This window comes from Vollenhovia emeryi, unplaced genomic scaffold, assembly GCF_000949405.1.
Source record: "Vollenhovia emeryi isolate VEMERY1.0 unplaced genomic scaffold, V.emery_V1.0 DF939222.1, whole genome shotgun sequence".
Lineage (NCBI taxonomy): Eukaryota > Metazoa > Arthropoda > Insecta > Hymenoptera > Formicidae > Vollenhovia > Vollenhovia emeryi.
Genome location: NW_011967144.1, coordinates 22,175 through 44,146, shown reverse-complemented (window position 1 = coordinate 44,146; position 21,972 = coordinate 22,175). Strand labels below are relative to the sequence as shown.

Here is a 21,972-nt window from a genome sequence, read left to right as displayed (position 1 = left end):
AAAAGAATGTTCCTATTTATAAATTTCTTAATGAAATATTAATTATTTATCAATGTTGTGTCAGTGATTGTTAATAATTATATTAATAAATAATTAATACAATTCTTATTAATAAATTCATTAATAGGAGCATTCTTTTGTGCTATTAATTCCTTTGGGAGACATCACGAGCTATCCATTTTATTGTTATTTATTAATTACTACATTCTTTTAAATACGTAATACTTTCGCCCTATATTTATCACTATAATATTTATAGCTATAATAATTTATTACTATAATAAATAATTGCTGTCATACTTCGTACCAGCTATGCGTAACGTTCTGGATTTGGAGAAGACAGATTCTAAAGCGAGATGGGAAATGAAAGTCACTCGGGCTTCCACGTATGTGCGGTTACGAGTTCTTTATTTTTATTCATTAACGGATTAATGTCGCGCTTCTATCAAGCTGTTCGGCAAAATAGATTGCAAATGTTAACATCGCTCTTGAGCCGCTCGATTCCCGTTCGAGCGGGCGCGACAACGTCGAGGAGATGCGCGGGCAGAGACATTAATAGTCACAATATATTTCGTCTCGCGTAAATCTTCACTTCTTTTTCCCTCTTTCTCGCGCTCGCATGTATATAGAAATGTATCGTGTAATGCATACAGGAATGTGTGTATCGGGGAAGATTTTAAATATACGACATATCACACACTACATTACACACGTCACGCACACGCACCTGATTCTTCCCTTCGCTCCCTTTATACATCATATATGTGTGTGTGGGTGTGTGTCCTCATAAATATGTATGTACACACATATACACCGAATGAGAGTAACGCGACCCCGGTTAGTAAGTAACGTCGTGGAATAAGAGATTACTGGGCGAATCCTCGATTATGTACAGCATCGTGCGATCGTACTGTTCCGAGTTCAGGCTTAGTTACACATATCCGTGACGTGAATTTCTATCAGTATCAGTGATAACAAATATTATTTTCTTATTTTTGTAATGTTCACACACGCCCGGCACAGTCTCGTATTCGGGCCGCTCAATCTTATTTGTTTCTTCTTCATCTGAAGTTATAACAATTATTGCCGACTCGTAAACTTGAGCCATCTTGAAAATCACTGATTCCAAACTGTATAGATAGATGATTAACCGTCACAGATATATCACGAACGTCACTGACACGGCCACTGATACGTCACGAATATGCGTAAACGGACCTTCGAGTGACGCGAATGCAAACGACGACGAGCGGCGGACGAGAAGCGGGTGGAAAAGGGTGGACCGAGTCCCCCTCTGGTCGTACAAAAGACGCGCTTGTATAATCGCTGTATAACGAGACGTTTGTTTCTTTGTTTTTTTTTTTGGCACAGTGGTCGGGCAGGGTCGTTTTAACGATTCGACCTTCTCTCGCGGCCGATCGCGTCTGCACACACGCGGTGCGTGCGCGCCGCATACAAAAGTGTCGCGGAAAAAGACGCGTACATGTGTAAGTTTTTAGTCGAATACACGAGACTGCGTTTGAAAGTACCCCTTGCCCTAGGGGCGAGTCCGGCGAGCCCGCCGTCGGGGACCGTACGGGCGTGCCTAAAAGTAAATATTCGCAAAGACGACCTTACGAGTAGAGCCTATCCCTCGAGTCGGAACGATTAAGTATTTATACGAGACTTTCTTACGTTTATCTAGTAGACCATGCGAGTTGGAGTGCACGTTCGCGGCGTCCGCCAAGTGTTAAATTAAAAGAGGTACGCTTTAGGACCGATGTTTCTCTTCCCTCCTAGTGGTGTCTTATGTAGATCCGCAATTGCATATCTGCACGACGATCTCTCGCGCATGTAGGTCGAACAATCGCATCTTTCTTACGCGCGTCCTATCGGTCTTACAGCCTAAGTATGCTCCTGCGGCACGCGTGCACACTCATACATACGCACAAGAATTTTTATTAACGCGATACCTTAATACTCGCTTCGCTTAACGTTAGGGAGAGAGAACGCTCTCCATTGTTAATGGATAATATCATGATAAGAATCAACGATCACATGTCCTATGTATCATCGTATGAGGGATCAAATATCAATGTTACGTGATGATAGTTAAGCGGTAAAAAATTCACAAGAAACGTTTCGATCCTTTTCCCGCGTTACATCGCTTCGGTCGGCAAGAATCGTGGAATTCCCCGCGGACCTTATTATTATACACAAGTCTTTTTTTACATATATATGTACACGCGTTTGTCGCTATATAAAAGGGCAAGTACGTCTTTGATACGAGATTATATAATTCCGTACTGATCTAACGCCTGTAAAGAACGCCTTCAAAAAAAGATTCGTTCGAATCCGAAAGTCCGCAGCGCGAAGTATCTCGATAAATAATCTTGTACTGTTAGTCCTAGTCAATTGAACGACGAGATATATCTAGAATTCTACATCCTCCGTCAATAAAAACGCGCCCGCGATTGCGCGCATAAATTTTACGAGTACAGTGATTGCTAACGCTTCATTCGGTTGACACAATTTCAATTTTCGCAGTAAAAAGATTTGAGGGGGGGGAGTATCACGTTTCGCTGAAAGTTGACACGCAACTCGGAATACTTCCGCAAAAAGACGGGCACCAACTTGTGCGGCAAACGACTTCAATTTATCTGCCGAAGATAAACTCTCATTTTATGCACGATCAATTGCATCGTCCGATAAACTATTAACTGCATAAATACAATAAATACAATAAAAAGCTGCCATTTAGAATTTACCGAGCTGACGGGTTTGTCCCCTAATACACTTTTCTATGGCAAAACGTAGCGTGCGATAGTAACTTCGATTAGACCCTGAATTATTTCTACAAATTAATCACACGGTTAAAAACACGTCGCGCTTAATGGAAAAATATTACAACGGACGAAGAATATGCACGAGATGTCATTGTTGCGGCTTGTTATCGTGGAAGACACTCACGCAATGTGTTATCCTACTTCAGTTGCCTTAACGTTTTATCAAAAGTGAAAACGATTGAGCCTATCTCGCTTCGAAATGTGTCTCGTCTATTCTAGACATTCTCGCTGTTGAAATGCGCAGGCAAACAACATGTAAGTATGTACATAATAAAACGAATCTCTTCGAAGAGTAGAACACTTTTCGCTAATATCTTCACGTGTCATCGTAACATATCGCTCGCCAAGAATCCGACGGAATGGGACTTAATCTCACTGGAAGTGTCGAGTATCTTAAAAACAAAACAAAAAAAAAGATCGAAACGCGCGATTAGAAATAATTGGTCTTCGCACATGAAATGGTAAAGCGTATACGAATAATACGGATGAGAGTAATTGTACGACTAATTGTAAGTCGGAATTTTACGGCCGCGCGTAAATACGCGGCGCATTTATCATATAAAACTAGTGTAAGACTCTCTAATGCCACCACCTTAACAGCAGATCAGTACTTTAGTTGTTGTAAAAACTTTCAGTACCCTGTCCCTAATGTTAGAACCGAGTCGAGACGCATATATATATTTATATACACGATAAGACTTTCTATGGCACGAAGACGAAAAGTACTGTTATCTCGTGTGCCAGATTATCCGGCATCAGCATACGGAAGAAGGTACTCCTTATGGCGCAACGCTGACCGTCCGTCCGTCCGTGCACGCGTCAAACGTCGACCACGTCGTTGTTGTTGTAATTGAAATTTGAGTCGCGCAGGAATGACGTGCGACGAAGCTTAAAGCTGAGGCGACTCTCCTCAACCACTTTCGGCACTTCCGCTGCCTGCGAAACAGCACAACACAGCTCTTATTCGTTGGTACAAAATTCTAACGAGACACCAGCCTCGCTCATCAGACTCGTAACTATTTAGCTTACGTTACGTGGGACGGAATAAACTAGAAAGTAATATGATATTAATAAAGCATTAAAAGATGTTCATGTCAACGTTGGGCGATCAATCAATAACGAGCTTACATTCTGCCCAACTTGGAACTGTGGTAACGACACGTGCGAGCGGTTATCAATAAAATATTTCAGCCGTAACGAAAAGACATCTCGACGGAGGAAAAAAAGAAATAAAATAAACATAAAATACCTTGGCATCTGCTCGGTCGACAGAACGCTGGAGTAGCGACCGCCATGCTGCAGGTGCGGCATGCTCTAAAATAATAGGTAACGGGCGTGGCTTGTACATTAAAGGGTTTATATACATGCGTGTTTTTAGTGCTAAGTTTAAGGAGCGTGAGGCGATGCGCGCGTCGATGAGATGTCTAGGATCGAGGAATGTACGGCGAGTCAACTAAGAAATTAACCATGCGACACAGAGAAACGGGTACATCGCGGAACGGCACTCACCGTTCTCCTTCCTGTCCGTCTTGCTCTTGTTCAGGCTCGCTGCCAATTCCCTCACCGATCTCTTCTCCACGCTCGTGTTGCTCAACGAGCTCGCGGTGCTGCTCGCCGATAGCGTCGGCGGCAAGGAGGCCGGTCCGCTGACGCCGCTGTCGGTCGACTCGTCGAGCGCGTCGCCGGAATCGGGCGTGTTGCCAGCCGAGGTGTTCGGACTAGAGCCGTCGCTCAGCAGGCTAAATTCTCCTGTAGAATTAAGTGAAGTCAGGGTTTTCTATCAATCTATCATCTCTTTTCTTTACTAGACTGGCTTTCCTACGGACAGTTTTGTACGTCAAACGTGTCTTCTCGAGGTTCTACAATTTCTCTATAAACAATGATGTGTCGGACAGTGCTATTAATTATGCTACCACGCGTCTTTCAAAGTCCGAGCGCCAGTACCGAATGTCCATTACCGGATTTCCGATCGGTGGCCATGCTCCATGGTCGCGGTTTAGGCGCCGTCGCCGGTGGGGTGGGCTTATTCTTCATAAGCGAGCCGTTGCTCTTCCCGTCGCTCGTAGACCCGCTACTCTTTAACGGTTTCAGCACAGGAGACTTGGCCGAATCGGATGTGCCCTTGGTGACTTGGCTGCTGTTACTGTTTATCGGACTTCGTAGATCGTGTCCGGTCGACCGTAGCTTGACGGACGAGGAAGACTTATCCGAAGTGCTCGCGCCGAATGTGTCGTCGATGTCGTGCGAGCCACGCGGGCTCACGCCGGACACGTTTGTTAGCGTGCTGCGCTTAGAATCGTCGCTCGCGTCATTCCCGCCGGGGCTGTTACAGGTCTCCTTCGCGAAAGTCTCGCCTTTCGATCTCTCGTGGGCTTGAGCGCTGTCCGTGGTGTTCCTGCGGGCGAGCGGCGACGCCGTAAGCGGCGAGTCACCCTGCGACCTTCTACCGACGAGGGGCGAGAATTTTTCCAAGTTGTCGCTGGATCGTGAGCGCGGCGCGGGCTCCAGGAGCGTCTTCAGCATCGGCGAATTGCAGTTGGGCTTCTTCTCCACGTCGGGTGGAATGCTCTTATGGCTCGTCAGCGATAGATTAGGACTGCCGTCCGTTGGGAAGGTGTGTAGAGAGCTGTAAGCGTTACGCTAGACAGCTTAGTTGTTCAAACGATAGGGAAACTAAAGAAGCGTGCTCTCCGCCAAAAATAAAATACTTTATACAGGAATGCAAAATTATTTTTACCTGTCGTCGCTCGTAGGCGATATCAAAGGCGTGGTAGGCGTAGTAGGTCGGAAAAACACGTCGAGGCCCTCGCCCAGAGCGAGACCGTCGGTCTGTTGATCCGGTCTCAGCATCGGCCTCGTGGGCGCTCGCGTCTTCGTTCTGCGCGGTCGAGACTTGACCAGATGCTGCAACTGCTGGCCCACGGTGTTGGGCAGTTCCGAGACGGAATCCAACGACTCTGTCAACGAGTGCTCGGTTTCCGAGATGGCTGCAGAACACCAATCACACTGTGCAACCTGGCAGCCTTACGACAGAGCGATAAATACGAACCTTCCGCTTGACTCTTCGGCAACGACGGCAAGAGATCCGGTATATCATCGGCGGACAATCCTTCCACCGAATCCACCACGGACTTGGGTCTCAATTTCCTTCCGTGCAGACTTTTACGCTTGTTCGACAGATGCGGCGTCGCCTAAATGAAAAGGTACCAAAAGATATCGTGTCAAAGATCTACGATCGCCATTCACAATATAATCGTGGGACATTTTACACAGCTCTGTATCTCGATATATATATATATCTGTAATACCTACCAGATTGAGATAATCCAATTTCTATGTAAGCGTGTAAATGAAAATAATGTACATTTTAGCTGCAAGCAAATTCAGGCGGAAATATTTATACACGGTATAAATAATTTGTACGTGTCTTATAGAACTGTCCAATTATTCGACAATAAGGTATTTTAAAGGATTCGAAATTCTTACCATCGGTGATGGGTCGCATTGGCCAATGGAATCTGCCAGCGAGCACGTCTCCGGCGGACAGTCTTCCTCCTCGGATGCGAGGCTGGCTCTGCCAGGAGGTAAAGTCATGGAGATGCCGCTCGCGCTAGTCACGCCTATCACGCTTCCGCTGCTCATCGAGCCGGCGCTAGGTCGTAAAACATCTGGTGTGCTGCTTCTTGTTCGGCTGTCATCGCCAATCTGGGAACATTATATTAGCTTGTTACAAGACTGTCAAAGTATCGTCAATAAGGAAAGATCAACTGTAAGCATTTCACTTCAAAATTAATAATTTATTCGTTTAGAGACTCGTATTGAAACTTCAGATTCTATTCCAAGTATAAGCTATACATTTTTGTGAGCCAATAAATTAATGAATATCGATAGAAAACGTTGTTCAAGTTTAAGAGAACTAATCTCCCTGCTTAAAATTAAATTTCCGAATTGATCTTTTGCGTTGATATTAGTTGGCCAGTGGATTTAGGATACAACATGTTATTAAGAGTTTTCTTTAAACTTACCAAAGTTTTATAGCTTCTTGATAACGACTCGATTACCTCATCCGTGATTCTGTCGGATATATGCGCCGCAACTGCTAAATTGAGCTCACTAAAGAAAGGGAGAACGGAATTAAAATTATTTCAAGAGAACAAATCGCGATACGTTTGTATCGAGAGTACTTTGCAATTCTTACTTGACTCTATTAACAATATCTGCGCCAGCCTGTTCGTTAACAGTGGTATGAATGAATTCATTGTTGATCTGGTTTTTCTCCTTGCAGGTATTACGAAGATCGTCTTGCACCGCAATCGGTTCGCTCTCGTCGCCCCTGATCACCGTTTGCGAGAGTATAGTAGGACATTGCTCATTTGCGCACTTCAACATCGCGTCTAAAGAATCCTGCATCAGTCGTAAGATTTTTCACTCATTATACACAGCTGTATCTTTCGGAAAATAATGATTATCCTAAACTTAAACCAGTAGGAAAGCAATCGTAAAAATCGTAAACGCACGTACCTGTAGATATACCGTTATAACTTTATGTAGCTCATTCGCCATATCGTGCAGCTTCAGCTCGATTGGATTATTCTCGTCACGTCTTTGAAGCACCTCGTGTAATCTTGGCAGTAGCTGCAAAAGAGACGTAACATGAATACTTTGATTGTCTTCAATCGGGACTCCGCGAATTTTCGCCGGTCGTACCTGTTTAGAATTGTCCGCGTCTTGTATGAGCCCGGTTGCATAATTGATATCGTTATTAGCGTCGCAGCTCTCCGCTGCGAGGGCCTTGATGGTGTCCTGCGTTTGAACGACGAGTCTGTCGACCATTTGCTGCGTGGAGCTCAACAGAAATCCCTGCTGCAACCTGAATGCTTGCCCGTGGCTATACTTGCACGGCGTGACGTTTCTCTGCAGCAGATCTTGTATCTTCTTGGCCAACTGCTCCGTCTTTTCCGCGGAGGTTTTCATGCAAGGCTGCAGATCGTAAATCGGAAACGGCATGTGCCGTACGCTACAGTTTCTACAAGAGTAAAATGTTTTCGTCAATTTATTGTATTCCCTTTTGCTCCCGACTTACACCACGCGTGCATACTTTTCTAGAGCGTGAACGATGTCCGCGTAGCCTTGCAACGTGATGTTGTTCTTGTCATATATGATAGTCCGTAAATGATTATTGATCTGCAATGCCTTCGCCAGCAGCCTCGCGCCAGGATCGCCTATCTGATTGCCGCTGATATCCAGGGTGTGAAGACACGTGTTGCTACCGAGAGCGTTGATCAGGTTGTAGAGATCTCCCTTCAATCGAGAGTCAGGTAGGTGCAACGCCTGAAGGACGCAGTCGTCCTCCTGAAGCATTTGCACCAGGGCGTCCATCACGACGGCTATGTGCTTGCTCTTCATACCGGTCGTATTACGTCCCATATAGAGCTGCTTTATCGATTTGTTCTTGCCCACCGCCGTTATAACTTGAGCCAGATCGACGTCCATGTCTGCGAATAAAAAGACTGACTTTGTATCTATGCGTTTTGAATATTTTTTGTCGACCCCAGATGAGTAATATCGAGTCGACTATACGTACTGCTGTCCGATATATCCAACGACGCGATACACCGAACTCCATGAATACACGATTCCAGAACGTGTGCGCCCATGGAACCCAGGTTGTTTCCGCTCATGTCAAGCTCTAGGCCAACTGTACTTTCGTTGCACGCCAGACCGAGCAGCAGGTGCTTTAATGCCTCCAACGGTAGTTTGCACGAAGATATATTTAAGTACTTTAACGAGAGGGTCGCCGTGAAAAACTGCTTAAAACTCGGAGGTATTTCTTTGGTCTTCTTGCTCGAAAAAGAATTCCGGGCAACGTTCAGGTGGACTAGATTAGTTGCACAACCCCGTAGTAATGCTCCGAACAACTAGAATCGCAAGTCGCAGTGGGCAATGTAAGTCGTATCGGCCGAGCGCCGATGTTTAAATGGAGGACAATGCAAGATCAGTTACTTACACATTCTAAAGTTGTATCTGTACCGCTAAGATCTAGGTGTGTTAAGCTATTAGGTTGCGCCAAGAAATTGCACAGATTCTGCAACCATTAAATATATGAATTAGGACTGAAGAGGTCCCTGTAACTTAACGCCGAGATAGATCTGCAATTCATTACGGACTCACATTGACGTCGTCCTTCAAGGTGTTCTCCGAGAGATTGAGATATCGCAAACTGGTCGGCATGCTTCTGTTCAAGCTTAGTGCATGCGCTATCTGGCTTATACCCTTCCCGGTTAATCCGCAGTGAGCCAGACTCAATTTTTGTAAACCTTTAGGCAACTTGCCGATAGGGCCGCTCAGATGAGTACCACCTTGAAAGTATATCACAAACTTAGAACGGCGCGTAATAATAAAGATAACAGAAGCTTTCGATCAAATACTGTTTTACATATTAATGCAACGCTTACGTACAAATGAAATGTCTGGAACGATACATTGCTCAAAATAACGAAGAAAATAAAAGGATAAATATACCGAAAGTCTCTCTAAGAGAATGTAAAACAAAAGTGCACATTTTAAGAGAAGGAAAAGTACGTCATATATTAGTCTAATTACTAGGCATAATTAAGATACATGGTTATTGGCACACCTTGCATTAACTTGGCTATTATCCCACACAAGCTAGAGGCTCCTACAAAAAATATTTAAAAAAATCTATTCAGGATACTTTTAACATCATGGTTAACAATTGGAAAATGGGAGATTGTTCAGTGGGTGTAGTGCAGATGAAGATATCAAGTTACGAAAGGGACACTGAATAAATCATTGAAATCAATCAATATACCTTTGTCCTCGATCATATTGTGCGACAGATCTATCGTTTGCAGCATCGTGTTAGCGTTAGAGATCAAGGCTAACGACAGCTTGTGAGCGAAATCCCTTTAAAACCGAGTGTACGTTGTAAGTACGCATTAAATACTTCCTCCGTGTAATAAGTATATGCAAGCATGACATAAACCACTACCATTTAATTCCGAGATTATCCAAATAAAGCTCCTGAATGGACAGGGATCGTCGCATGATGTGCAACAGTCTCTCGAGAGGCTCGTGATTCAGCTTGAGGTGGGACGCCCTTAATTTAGTGAACCAGGTATTGTACTCCAAGGCCGAGATAATTGGCACCAAGTCCTTCTGATCCAGGTGATCGAAGTCCCTCAGATTCAGTTCTCTGGTGTCGTGCGAAAGGTATATCGTATCGACGTCCTGAAATTGGCGTCTCTCTAAGTACTCGCTTGGGCGGGGGATAATTTCCGCGTTATTAAAGCAAACGGCGAGCGAGACGCCGTTTTATCTCACCCAGGCCACTTCCTCCCTGTACGGGACGCCGTGCAAGTCGCACATGCACGCATACTGAGTGGAGAAACCGCCGCACGGGCCCGTGTGCCTCGTGGCTTCTGTGCTCCTAGCCAGCTCGCTCCCGCGTATGCTCTGCAGTCTGCTAGCTGGTATCACCTCTATTTTTCGTATAATGTAACTGAAAGTGAACGAAATTTCGCAACGCGTACATTAGTCACGCATACGAGGGCACATCTCTCGGTCGCAAAAACAGAGCGGGAACGTACTTTAACGGTACGGTAGGAAAGATATTTCGAATCGCCGTGTGTAAGGCCTCTATCATAGCGTCCACCTCCGCGGTGTCCCCGCCGACGCTGTTTGTAGTGAAATTGTAATATCGCTCTCCGACGGTCAAACATAGCTGATTTGCCCTCCTCGACTCTATGGCCGTTATTTCTAGGTAATGAAAATGGCAGTCGATCTGCGGGAGGGGATAACATTGAAAATTAAATGCCATGCGACGATGGGGCGAAAGAGCAAGGGCGGGGATTACGGAAAAGCTCAACTTACTCTCGTGGGTACTTTGGCCGATAAAAGAAAGAGGCGACATGGCGAAAACACCTGAAAGGCAAGAAAGAATCAGTTTAGCTCGATACCAAAAGTGACCGTTGCGTAAAGGAAGAGGCAGAGCGAGAGAGGAAGAGGAGGAGGAGGAGGAAGCGATTACTCACGAGGACACGATTCTCCTGTTTATCCTGCTTGGTTTCCAATTTCACCACATTCTTCAGCAGTATCTTCACATGCTTGCCAAGTAGCGCTTTCACCGATTCTGCAAGTAAACGAGATCATTCGCACGGTCGTGCTTAACGCAGGGGACGGCGCGCCAAGTGGAAAGTGGCACGAGGACCCGACCGGCCTGGTCGTGGCCTCCTCTTCCGCCGAGGAGGCCTACGGCCAGGCTAATTAGTCGCGTAGCTCGAGCGCGAGAGACGCGGAGCGGGGTCGGCCGCGACGGGCGGGCGGGCGGGCGAGCGAGCGGTCGCGCGCCGATGACAGTTCGCCGCGCGACTCGTCACGCGCGACGTAAACACCCTCGCGACCAGGCGAGAACGAACCGTTTAAATCCTTCGTGAGCTGCGACCGGGTTGACATCTTGCTAGCTGAAGTCTTCCATTGAAGTTCGCCGTTCCATCTAACGTGCCGTCGTCCCTCTCTCTCTCACCCTCGCACGCTTTCCCGGTCCGCTTCCTCCGTCGCCCCGCGCCGACTTAGGAGAGCGCCGTCGGGACAAAGGGCGATGTCGCGAGAAGACGAGCAGGCAGCACAGTAGCGGCCATGTTGGCACCTGTCCGCGATTGGCCTGCGCGACGGTCACCGATGATCGGCCCCCCCGGACTTGACGCCGGAGCGCGAGACGCTACTGATTGTGTGTGGAATCGCCACCGGCTCGATCCGTCGTTGCGTCGCGTCACGCCCTCTCGGGGGACCCGGAGGAGTCCAAGTGAGAACGGCAGTGGCCGAGGGACATCGAGGGAGACCGACCAGTCAACATCAGTCAACATCGTGACACGTAGCCGAACGGGGTGGCGCGGAGAGGCGCGTAAGTATCGTTGATCGGCTGCAGGATGAATTTTGCAAGTAAACGCCACCGTTTTACGCCGCGGATTAGAAAGTCCCGTCGCGCCAGGCGATCAGGGTCGATAATGTCACGGCTCTCCGATTATCCCCGGGTCCGCTTGACAGTTGCGATAACTGTACAGCCTCCGCGCGACTCCGAATTCCGTCCCCTCGTCACGTACGGTCTCTCGCACATCATCTGCCGCCGTCAGTCGCGGCAGGGGACGCGACTAATAACTCGGCCGACTTTCGCTTATAAGCTGTTCGCATTAATTCAATTCCGTCGATTCACCGGAGAGGTCAACGCTTACACGAGTCACGCAGGGTCAGCGGTCCAAGTCGAAGCGAAGACGTCGGGGTTTAAAATAAAATGTAATTTATATAAACTAGTCGGAGCTATATTTGGCGCATCGTCGTTATTTTCCCTCGCATCTTGGCCATTTTGACCTTCTCGCGTTAAACTTAAGTAACAGAATAATTTTAATCGGACTTCATTGCGCTCGCGTATTCCGACCTTTGGATCCTTTTACGTAACTCGGTCAATAACGCGCGTTGACCTCTCCATTATTATTTGTTCCATTTTTCTGGCTTATGGCACACGTCCCTGGTAACATTTCCACCTGCAATTCAGCTGTGAAACTGTAGGAAAAATCGTGCATTAACTTTCGGGCAGATCGTGCGTTTTCTATCTTCAACTTTGACTATCTTTCTGTTGCACGAAGAGTTTAACGCGACTTGCTGTTATTTTTCTGTCGGGCAGCTACTTCAGTATTGTTTTCACACTTCTGCTGCGTGTCTACTTTTAGCAAATAGTATAAAGTTTTACAGTAGCTTCTGCAATAACTGCTGCAATAGTAACTTGTCAATACCAGATATTATGCACTTCTGTCGCAATTTTCGGCTGTTTCTCGCGCACCTCTGCGTGTCGTATCAGAACTGTCGGATTGTGTTACCAGGGGTTTAATTGTAGTCGTGCAGCTTACTCGCGAGTAGAACGGACATTCGTTTTATTCGTTATATTCATTGCAGAGTCTGTCAATTGTCAATATCCGCTTGCTACGAGGAAGACTGACACCTGAGGCGCCATGACTGTGTTAAAGGCACTGATCGCCGGCGGGCAGGCGTGTCTCCGAAGATCCTACGCCACGGCCACCAAGTACATTGAAACCACACGAGACGACGCGGGTAAGAACCGCCGCATTTCCACGCTCCGGCTCGTAACGCGCGGCCGTTCTCGCCGCGGAGTTTCATCCCCGACGTTTCGACAGGGATCGAGATCATATCCATGGCGAGAAAACCCGTGAACAGTTTGAACACGGGGCTGCTGGGCGAGCTGAAGGCATCCTTGCTGGAGGCGCAGAACAGCCGCAGCAGGGGCGTCATATTGACGTCGTCCTTGCCGACCGTGTTCAGCGCGGGACTGGACATCATGGAGATGTGTACGACTGACAAAAAGAAGCTCAGTGACTTCTGGCAAGCGTTACAGGACACCTGGCTGACTATTTACAGCCTGACCATACCGGTCGCTACTGTTATCAATGTACAGAATCTCTCGAGCGTTACTACCGTACGCCGCGTAGCGTGTCTCCGCGATATTTAACGGGAGCACTGCTCTGCACAGGGCTCCAGTCCTGCCGGAGGCTGTCTGCTGGCGATATCTACGGAATATAGAGTCATGGTTGAAGGTAAACACACCATAGGATTGAACGAAACGCAATTGGGTATCGTCGCCCCGAAATGGTTCCGGGATATGTATGTCTCGACGATAGGCTACCGACAAGCCGAGATATCGCTTTTAAGGTAAGATATTTAACAAGCACGTGTGGCGCACCGAAATGTTTAGACACCCCGTGTAGACGGGATCGGTACATGCGCGGGGAAAAGGGGAGATTAGGCGAAGAATATAGCTAAAAAGACCGCTGTAGGAAGGAGCGCGAGTCAACACCTCTGTGTTATATCTGGAGTAATAAAGTGAAGTTTTGCTGAAACTGTTTTACTTCAAGTTAAAGTGAAGTTTCACTTTAACTGAATGTCATAACCGAGTGCTCGTTTCAGAGGATCGCTGTTCAAACCTGAGAGAGCGTTGCAGCTCGGACTCGTGGACGAGCTCGCTAAAGACAAAGCGAGCGCGATCGAAAAGTGCAAGAATTACATATTATTTTACGACAATATACCAGGTAGGAATGCCGTGCTGTTATTTACATTTTGCCGGCGCACGCTAATCACGTGTCGTTGTCGATAAAGGTCTGGGAAGGGCTGCTACCAAGTTGGAGTTACGAGAGAACTTGATTCAGTGGATGAAGAAAAACAAGGAGGCCGACGTCGAGAAATTCGTGACCTATATTCTATTACCGAAAGTACAAGCCGGTTTAAAACTGTACGTTGAAGCTTTGAAGCAGAAGCAATAGTGATCTGGGGAAGACGGTATTCCCGTTTTACCGCTCTTGCGGATCAAGGTTTTGTATACGTCTTATTTTATATATGTATTATATTTTGTACTAGAATATATATTTTCATACTGCGTTAACAAATGTGACACTCACTTCACTCTGCTCCCTGAATTTTGTTCCGCGCCGTCAAAAGGGGCGAGAACACGCTGTGGCGGATTAATTTTCCAATATACCTTCGTCGCCCAGATCAATGTCCGCCAGATCTAACTGTTGCGGCAAGCTCAATACATTAAGTTGTTGCTGCAGGTATTCAAAAAAGTGCGATATTTCCAATATCTGCTGACGATTCCTTTTATTCTCGTCCCTGTCCATGAGAAATTTTCCCGTCAATTTTTCTACAAAATGTAAACGAGCTAAACTTCGTCGAAAATAATAGTTACACTTACGCGATTAACTGGTTAACGTAGTCCTCGAGCCAATTGTCGAGCCGATTTGTCATGCGCTTCTCTCGATCGTCTATCACCTGTAGATTACATTTATAAATTATCATTGCTATTTGTTTCAAGAAACTTTCGGGCTTCCAATGTTTACTTGTAAGTGCATCTCGTGCGAGGTGGCAAGAGTGGTGGCCAAAGTATCCTTATCGCAGCATAAATTCTTAAGATGAAATGGTATGCATGCTTCGTCCTCCAAACCGCCTAGATAATGTGAAACTAACTGATTTATAACATCGTTATATTCAATCTCTGCTTTTCGTAACGTGGAGAAGTGTCCTCGTGCGGTTTCCAGGAAGGAGCTGACCATATCTGTCATATTGGTCCTGAACACCTGGTTTATATCCTTGTTTTTTTTTTACAAAAAACAAATCGCCCTATGAATCTGACTAATCTTACGCTTATCTTTTATTATTAATGTCATAATTGTCAATATACCTCGATTTGATCATGTAATACAATTTCCTTAGATATCAATTGATTTCGTGCCTTGGACAATAAGTCATTGAATTCATTAAATAATTCCCTTGCTCTCGCGGCGGTGTTCTCGACTTCTTCCTCTTGCTTCTCCATTAAAGCTTCCAGTTCCTTTTTTATATTCGCAAATATCTTCGTCTTATTTTCAAGTATCTCATCCACGTACCTTACGCAGTAAAGCAAAGAAAGGCGTTATGGGTGTCATATACTTGTTGCATATTAATATTATAATTAAAACAGACTCGCGAGTCAAAATCAGTAATTGCAATTTTAAAAGCGGGCTCCTACTCTTGTAATTTTCTTATTCACCTTCTTGCTTCATTTTGCGTATTTTCCTTGCCCTCGTTAACAGCAACTTCAAACAATCTTATATCCTCCGTTCTGCTATCATTCTCTCGTAAACCCAGTTCGTATAATTCATGGCATATTGCAACGAAAGACTTTTTGTACTCCTCGAACGCATTCTGTGTAGTTTCGTTTATTGTGGACAACGTTCTGCCTGCTATTTTTGCATCGATAACGATTTAAATAAGTTACATATATGCAGACAGCAGTGGGAGATAACAGAAACCTACCTTCATCGGAAGAGAACATTTGTTGGAATAGATAATCTTCATCAAGGTGTTCCACGTATGACGCAGACAGTAGTGCAGTCTTTTCTTCAAGTTCTCGCTGCAACGCCAATTCCGTTCGCATCTTTGCCTCGTTTTCTTCGAGATTGCTAATTACACGACTGCAGAAATGACACGTCATAATTATTCATTTGCGATATAAAATATTTGAAGGATTTTTCTTTACTTCACTATGGTAAAATTAATAATCACTAATGCTTATCGATGGCGGATTGACGATCGCTCTCGGATATCATTCTATATTGATAATAAATTAACTGGGGCACAAATGCGAACAGACAGTCCAAGTATCCTTCCGTCTCCGTGCAAGGATTGTCGCACATGTTCAAACTTTTCAGCGACTTGAAGTCACGTAGATATTCAACCTGTGTAAACGAAATTCTTATGAATGATAACGGGGATTTGTGTATTCAATCTTATATTTAATATTATCTTAAGTACGATCTCGAGATGCCATACAGTTGTCTCATTGACTGAATGAGATCTTAGAAAGATTACCTTAACACCAGATACTCGAAACCATTTTAAATATAAGATTGGATTATGAATACTAAAGAAGGGCAAGATACGAATTATGCGCACATGCTTCCAGTCATGGATCCTATTTTTGCCGATGTTCAAAATGGTCAAATTCCTCAAGTCACTTATACCCTGCACAATCGAAATCTCGTTGCTGTACAGAAGCAGGATCTCCAATTGACGTAGATTGTCCAAGTTTTCCATAATCTTGATGCGATTAAACGAGAGGTCCAGTTCCCTCAGGTGGCAGAGCTCATCCAGATTCTCGATTCTCTCGATAATGTTATGAGACAGCGACAGTTTGACCAGGCTTTTCAACAGCCAGAGATGATCAATGTTCAAGATCTCTGCAACGTAACACGTGAAGAAAATTAGAATATTAAAATCAGTTTGACGACCGATACGGAATAAATAAATATCGATGTTTTCGGTCTTCAATTTTTTTGTGAGTTTATTACTAGCGATTACTATTCAATCTTGAAACATAGTCTTATGCCGAAGTTGGAAATCTCATATTATTAAATTGATATCTATACGATATTCATAATCCAATCTTACACTTAAGAACATTTTGTGAGTCTGACTTAGATCTTGAGACTTCAATGAGATGACCGTGTAATATTTCAAGACTATGGTTGAGCCAACTTTTAATATAAAATCGGACTATGAGTATCGCAATTTAATCAGCTCGTTGGTATATACACTCTCAACGCTGTTTAGCGATTAGATATGTGTGTACGACTACTGCCTACTGAGGAACTCGATGCGAATCTCTTCTAATTTATCCAACTCGATTCCGTCTTGGAGAAAGAGTCGGCCGCCTTCTTTCTTCGGTCCCTGGTCGATCGCCAAAGAAACGAGCATACTCCGCGTTATCACGCCGGGCTCAATGGCTTCGCGCAACGCGCTGACTGTGCTATGCATCCCGTTTTACGCCTTGGTTTCGAGCCTAACGTGCGGATGTCGAGGCTTCGCAGCCGCGCGAATCTAGAATACGCTTGAGATTCTTTCTCTTCTTTAATAAATCGGTTGGTTCCAGGACTTCCAGGCCGTCTCACTGTCGACATCCTTCACGATCCTCCACGTTTAGAAATCGTTTGCGTTGCCCGCGCAACGGTATTGTGAGGGGCTTTTCGCACGTGCGCAACAAACGCACACGTATCAATAAAGTATCTAATGATTAAAAAGGGTGCCATTGGTCGCCCGTACATAATCATACAATTTATATAAATTTAAGAAAATAGCGAGATATATATTTGGTATATATATACACATGTATACTTAATTATACACGCATACATACAATTCTATTGTAATTTTACGCAAATTCTAAGACATCTGGAGTAATTCTAAGTCACCTAAAACGAACTTATAAACGAAAGTTTGCGGTAATTCTGCGAAACGATCCGTCAACATTGTTTTCCGCTGTAGACATAAAATCTATGAAATATTTATTATTGTGATATATTTTCATAGTCCATTACAAAATTATCACTTTGGCCAAATGATCTGACGATTATATTTTGCTAAAAAGGATTGTAATTATAACTGTAATGGTTATTATATTGGCTTAATTTTATCTAAACAACATTTAATATCGGTATTCTGTGCAGTAACACTAGGAATAACTGCTAATTCTTACAAGCTTACATAATAATTAATTACTTTGATTACATTCCTTTTTATGCGTAAAATATATATATATTCATTAAAAATCAAGCTTTACTGAAAGCTTAAGACCTTTTCGATATTTTGACGATTTTTCAATTGTTGTTAGTTATTGTTGAAAATCGGGAAACGCAGATCGGTATCTCTGAGATTTTCTTCAATCCATCTCTCTGCTTTGGCGTTAATTTCTGGAGTAAAAGTGTTTTTCCAATCGCCATTGATTCCTTTTCTTACGAACATTTCGTCGTCGATGATGCCACAAGCTATCAACTCAGAATAATTGACCATTGGGTTATTCCGGAAATTTTTTATGTCCAGATGGTTAGCCACTTTGCTAATTTGTTCGTCGGTATACGTTTTACCCAAAAACTTCGCTATCCTCTTAATTGCTTTCGGTAAATCCTGAAAACTCAATTTTCTCTAACACATGCATCATATAAAAATTAAAAGCGCAAGCAATAAAGAAAATTACTTGACAAATAAATTATTATTTAACTAATGTATATAAGTTCAATTTAGAATTTAAATATTTAAAGACAATTATAATCATTATTATATTATTTAACGCCAGTAGCTGATTAACCAATGTAGAAAATTGGTTTTCTACATTTATTGTATTATATTTATCATCTAAAATATGTTAAAGTATATTATAAAATATTCTTTTAACATTCTATACACTAAATAATTTAGACAAAAATAAAGAAAGGAAAATAAAAAAATTAATTTCACACAACAAATTACATTAAAAAATTTTGATAAAATAATTGTTTAGTAAAATATTATGTTGAATATGTGTTGAAAATATACAGGTGATACATTGAGAAGAAAAATAAGATTACTCAAACTTACGTATATCATCTCCTCGTAAAACATAAACAGGAGATTTTTCGAATTCCTGAAGGCCCACGCTTCCTTTAGATGTTCCCAATATGGACTCCAAGGCGCTGGAGGAATAAATGGTAAAGATGTGAAGACTTTTTATGAACTTTTAACTTCGTGGTCATATTTAACTATTTCTAAAATCCTTATATAAATTTTTCAAATTTTACCTTATATTCAACTCTTTAAAATCGCTTATGTACAGACCAATTGTCTACATAAGACTTGTTAGACAAAAAACATTGTGTAAATTTTACATAACATAAATATGTATCTATGATAAAATAAGAAACATACATGGCTTTCCCTGGATATCTTCTACTTACTTAAACCATTTTGAAAATAGTCCCAGAAGGTAGCAAAATCGCCGATGTATCCTTGCGTCTTTGTTGCGCAATTAAGATGATACCAGCTGGTTGCGACGTCTTTCGGATTGCGAGCAACGTAGACGACCTTCGAAGAAAGTAAAGCGAAGAATTTATTACATTCATTAATTTCTCATTTTTCTTCAGTCATTACCTTACAACCAACATCTAACAGTCCAGGTAGCATACTGAAAGGAAAATGGCTTTTTATGAATCTCGGCGACGGTATCCTGGCATTAACTTCGTAACCAGGCTTGGCAATTTCTAGGCATAGCTGCTGCTTCGTAATATCATCCTTATTCATTAATAAAAATTCTTGAGTAACCTCGGGATGATTGAATAAGCTAAATCTGAAAAGAATAGAGATACAACTTGATAAAAAATTGTAAAACTTAACACCTAAAATTGATAAAGGCTAAAATTACAATGCACAATTATGGATATGCTTCAAGTTAATAGAACAATATAAATATAGTATAAATATACAGAGAGCATATGCAATACATAATATAATATCGCGTAATCTTGTTCAACATGCAATGTGAGCGATAAACAATACAGGAAATTGTTCTAAATGTTGCAAACTAAATAAACGTTGACTTAAAAAAAAACAATTTTATGTATATTCGCTGGAAGACGTAGAAATAAATGTATTTGTACTTTTATTTCTATTTCAATACTAACTCGAGAAAGGGAAATCTCTCCGTGAGCAAACGTTTTCTCGCTAAGTCAAAGTTCAAGTCGTTGGCCAACAGCCAGATAAGCTCTTGTGTCATGGTTGTTCCTAAAATTTAATAAAAATAACAAAAATTACGACAACAATGTATTTCAATGTAGAAAAAGCGCATCAGAAAAAAGACAGTTTATTTCAATCGCATTAGAACGATCGCAAATGAAATTCGACAAGATTTAAATAAAAAGAATTAGAAGAGATTAGTTTAGATTTGATTAAGAGAGATACTTAAAAATAATTTTAAAAATTATCCAAGTTAGATGATTCTGAAAAAAAACTGAGGTGGAAAACGATTAAAAAGTAATAAGAACATTAATTGACAGACGCCGGAAAAATTGAGACGTTAATTAAGAGACAAGCCTGATTACAAATCTTCATGATGTATCTTCGTTTTTATCGTTCGAATTTAGAATATTAATTGCAACACTAGAAATATCCGCGTATCAGAAAGTCGCTATTGCAGCTTTCGACTCATCATCAAACCAATACCTGATCTCGGATGTGATAAGAGCCACGTATCTTCCGGCCGGGCTTCAAAATTGTAGAAGCCGTCACCTTGTTCGGTATATCTGAACGGGAAGAAAAACTTTTTTGGACCCACAAGCACAAAACCAGTTCTTTCGCCCTTAAAAAGTTTCAGCATTTCTCTCGTCTTCTCTTCCGGTAGAAGTTCGTACTTCGGGGATTCCTCGGCCATCCTCGTCGTTTATCCCCTTTCCAACTGATTGTCGATCTAACGCCCGACAGTTATATACAATGATTTACAGAGTAGCGATTAGTAACAAAAGATAGAGAGCCTTGACGACTACCAGCTTGACGCACGCGATCAAATTACCGAATGAGGACTTGGTACGCTGAAAATTTCAACGTGGCATGGGACTTTACCCTTTCCATCGGTGATTTCTCTGTTCTTGGCAGCTCCTCTCAGTGACCTAGACCGGTATTCATAGTCGGATCTTATATTCAAGACCGTCTTGAATTTATCTAAAGATGCTGTATGGAACATTTGATTGGTTGCGGAGTATCTAGAGATGATCTTAAGACGGTCTTGAATATAAGATTTGACTATGAATACCGGTCCTAGTTTACATCGTGCACTTGATACGCGTATCAAATAGTAACAAATAGTAAATAACTAGTAAATTCGTTTGGTCATTGGCTGATCAGTTTAAATACACTATTTGATACGCGTATCAAGTGCACGATGTAAACTAGGCCATTATTTCTCGGTCATTACTAGCGTTTCTGTAAAAGACAGCGATATGATAGATTAGCATGTTTCAAATACATTGGGCAACTTGTTTGTCATCTCTGTCAAATCATCTCTGCTGACATTCTACAATTTAAATTTATAGAAGAGATTTGGCTATTCGGGAAAAAATGCCACTTTCCGCTATTTCCCAGATAGCACACATAGTTCTATGAATATTATTCTGGAGTGCATAATATTCTTAATCTCAGAATATTCGAATCGAATATTCTACAAGTATACATAGATTATTGCAATTAGAAATCGTGTATATTCATAACTAAGAAGAACGTTTTTAGAACAGTAATAAACTTAAAGTAGGACCCCTAACTAAAATTAGACAATATATGGGTAAACGCTCAATGTGGGCCACGAGGCAAGATGTAAGTAGCCCAACATGTAATTCTTATATTTAAAAATGTAAATGTATATACCGTTTCTTTCCGATTCTTTGTTCTGCGCGCCGATTTCTTTTTCGTACATAACGCAGTTTTCTTACAAGTAAAATTATTACCGTCAGCAAAATCACATATTCAAATCGATAAACAAATTGTAATTATATGTAAAAATCTTACTAATCAAATTATATGTAAAAATTTTAGCATTTTTCTGACATTTTTTTTGAACATTCGTCGAGGATGTCTTTGGAATATTTGTTCAGAATAATTTTCGAATATTCATCGAGTTTATGCATTGCACGTTGTTTATTGTGTAACACACTCGTCGTGTGTGAAACCTGAAATCATACCATATACGTATAACCGACACGCTGTATTCGATAGATTATTCTATTCACAT

At 42.7% G+C, this 21,972-nt stretch overlaps 4 protein-coding genes across 10 annotated transcripts; 1 reads left to right on the top strand and 3 right to left on the bottom strand.

Moving 5' to 3' along the window:
- Positions 1 to 174: 174 nt before the first annotated feature.
- On the bottom strand, positions 175 to 11,547 carry LOC105560742 (leucine-rich repeat-containing protein 16A). Of its 4 annotated transcripts, XM_012010109.1 has the most exons (24): positions 11,264 to 11,547; positions 10,880 to 10,977; positions 10,719 to 10,769; positions 10,436 to 10,629; positions 10,170 to 10,347; positions 9,838 to 10,076; positions 9,658 to 9,752; positions 9,463 to 9,504; positions 8,997 to 9,184; positions 8,833 to 8,910; positions 8,410 to 8,743; positions 7,924 to 8,320; positions 7,533 to 7,851; positions 7,347 to 7,460; positions 7,024 to 7,229; positions 6,851 to 6,938; positions 6,312 to 6,530; positions 6,138 to 6,158; positions 5,875 to 6,016; positions 5,563 to 5,812; positions 4,784 to 5,451; positions 4,335 to 4,574; positions 4,075 to 4,139; positions 175 to 3,761 (listed from the first exon to the last, which is right to left on the bottom strand). In XM_012010109.1, exons 1-24 carry the CDS (start codon positions 11,298 to 11,300, stop codon positions 3,645 to 3,647), a joined length of 4,380 nt encoding a protein of 1,459 aa, XP_011865499.1. In that variant the 5' UTR covers positions 11,301 to 11,547; the 3' UTR covers positions 175 to 3,644. The 4 variants fall into 4 exon arrangements, with proteins under 4 accessions (XP_011865499.1, XP_011865500.1, XP_011865501.1 ...); XM_012010110.1 differs by lacking the exon at positions 6,138 to 6,158; XM_012010111.1 differs by lacking the exon at positions 9,463 to 9,504.
- Positions 11,548 to 11,661: 114 nt separating this feature from the next.
- LOC105560743 (enoyl-CoA delta isomerase 1, mitochondrial-like) lies at positions 11,662 to 14,288 on the top strand. Of its 3 annotated transcripts, none has more exons than XM_012010114.1 (6): positions 11,662 to 11,748; positions 12,795 to 12,950; positions 13,034 to 13,305; positions 13,387 to 13,565; positions 13,821 to 13,942; positions 14,010 to 14,288. In XM_012010114.1, the coding sequence occupies exons 2-6, from the start codon at positions 12,851 to 12,853 to the stop codon at positions 14,171 to 14,173; spliced, it is 837 nt and encodes a 278-aa protein (XP_011865504.1). In that variant the 5' UTR covers positions 11,662 to 11,748; positions 12,795 to 12,850; the 3' UTR covers positions 14,174 to 14,288. The 3 variants fall into 3 exon arrangements, with proteins under 3 accessions (XP_011865504.1, XP_011865505.1, XP_011865506.1); XM_012010115.1 differs by lacking the exon at positions 11,662 to 11,748 and adding an exon at positions 11,961 to 12,027; XM_012010116.1 differs by lacking the exon at positions 11,662 to 11,748 and adding an exon at positions 12,082 to 12,137.
- Positions 14,252 to 17,617, bottom strand: LOC105560744 (leucine-rich repeat-containing protein 48-like). The gene is made up of 9 exons (XM_012010117.1): positions 17,030 to 17,617; positions 16,341 to 16,624; positions 15,951 to 16,123; positions 15,702 to 15,859; positions 15,436 to 15,628; positions 15,088 to 15,292; positions 14,747 to 14,995; positions 14,602 to 14,678; positions 14,252 to 14,519 (listed from the first exon to the last, which is right to left on the bottom strand). Exons 1-9 carry the CDS (start codon positions 17,199 to 17,201, stop codon positions 14,372 to 14,374), a joined length of 1,659 nt encoding a protein of 552 aa, XP_011865507.1. The 5' UTR covers positions 17,202 to 17,617; the 3' UTR covers positions 14,252 to 14,371.
- Positions 17,618 to 17,725: 108 nt separating this feature from the next.
- Positions 17,726 to 20,840, bottom strand: LOC105560746 (sulfotransferase 1C4). 2 transcript variants are annotated; one of them, XM_012010119.1, is made up of 7 exons: positions 20,761 to 20,840; positions 20,415 to 20,658; positions 19,877 to 19,976; positions 19,347 to 19,542; positions 19,154 to 19,280; positions 18,798 to 18,892; positions 17,726 to 18,347 (listed from the first exon to the last, which is right to left on the bottom strand). In XM_012010119.1, exons 2-7 carry the CDS (start codon positions 20,620 to 20,622, stop codon positions 18,051 to 18,053), a joined length of 1,023 nt encoding a protein of 340 aa, XP_011865509.1. In that variant the 5' UTR covers positions 20,623 to 20,658; positions 20,761 to 20,840; the 3' UTR covers positions 17,726 to 18,050. The 2 variants fall into 2 exon arrangements, with proteins under 2 accessions (XP_011865509.1, XP_011865508.1); XM_012010118.1 differs by lacking the exon at positions 20,761 to 20,840 and having other exon boundaries at positions 20,415 to 20,741.
- Positions 20,841 to 21,972: the final 1,132 nt, after the last annotated feature.

Excerpts from the sequence above, each read along its gene's own strand:
- LOC105560742 (XM_012010109.1), bottom strand. The coding sequence starts at position 11,300 with ATGTCAACCCGGTCGCAGCTCACGAAGGATTTAAACG. Across the intron at positions 8,744-8,832 it reads CAGATACAACTTTAGAATGT|TTGTTCGGAGCATTACTACG; the intron begins GTAAGTAACTGA and ends TTGCGATTCTAG. Across the intron at positions 8,321-8,409 it reads GTTGGATATATCGGACAGCA|ACATGGACGTCGATCTGGCT; the intron begins GTACGTATAGTC and ends TTTTATTCGCAG.
- LOC105560743 (XM_012010114.1), top strand. The coding sequence starts at position 12,851 with ATGACTGTGTTAAAGGCACTGATCGCCGGCGGGCAGGCGTGTCTCCGA. Across the intron at positions 13,306-13,386 it reads CGGTCGCTACTGTTATCAAT|GGCTCCAGTCCTGCCGGAGG; the intron begins GTACAGAATCTC and ends TGCTCTGCACAG. Across the intron at positions 13,566-13,820 it reads GCCGAGATATCGCTTTTAAG|AGGATCGCTGTTCAAACCTG; the intron begins GTAAGATATTTA and ends TGCTCGTTTCAG.
- LOC105560744 (XM_012010117.1), bottom strand. The coding sequence starts at position 17,201 with ATGCATAGCACAGTCAGCGCGTTGCGCGAAGCCATTGAGCCCGGCGTG. Across the intron at positions 16,625-17,029 it reads GATTCGCATCGAGTTCCTCA|AGATCTTGAACATTGATCAT; the intron begins GTAGGCAGTAGT and ends GTTACGTTGCAG. Across the intron at positions 14,679-14,746 it reads CGCACGAGATGCACTTACAA|GTGATAGACGATCGAGAGAA; the intron begins GTAAACATTGGA and ends TGTAATCTACAG.
- LOC105560746 (XM_012010119.1), bottom strand. The coding sequence starts at position 20,622 with ATGGCCGAGGAATCCCCGAAGTACGAACTTCTACCGGAAGAGAAGACG. Across the intron at positions 19,977-20,414 it reads CTTATCACATCCGAGATCAG|GAACAACCATGACACAAGAG; the intron begins GTATTGGTTTGA and ends ATTAAATTTTAG. Across the intron at positions 19,543-19,876 it reads GAGAGATTTCCCTTTCTCGA|ATTTAGCTTATTCAATCATC; the intron begins GTTAGTATTGAA and ends TATTCTTTTCAG.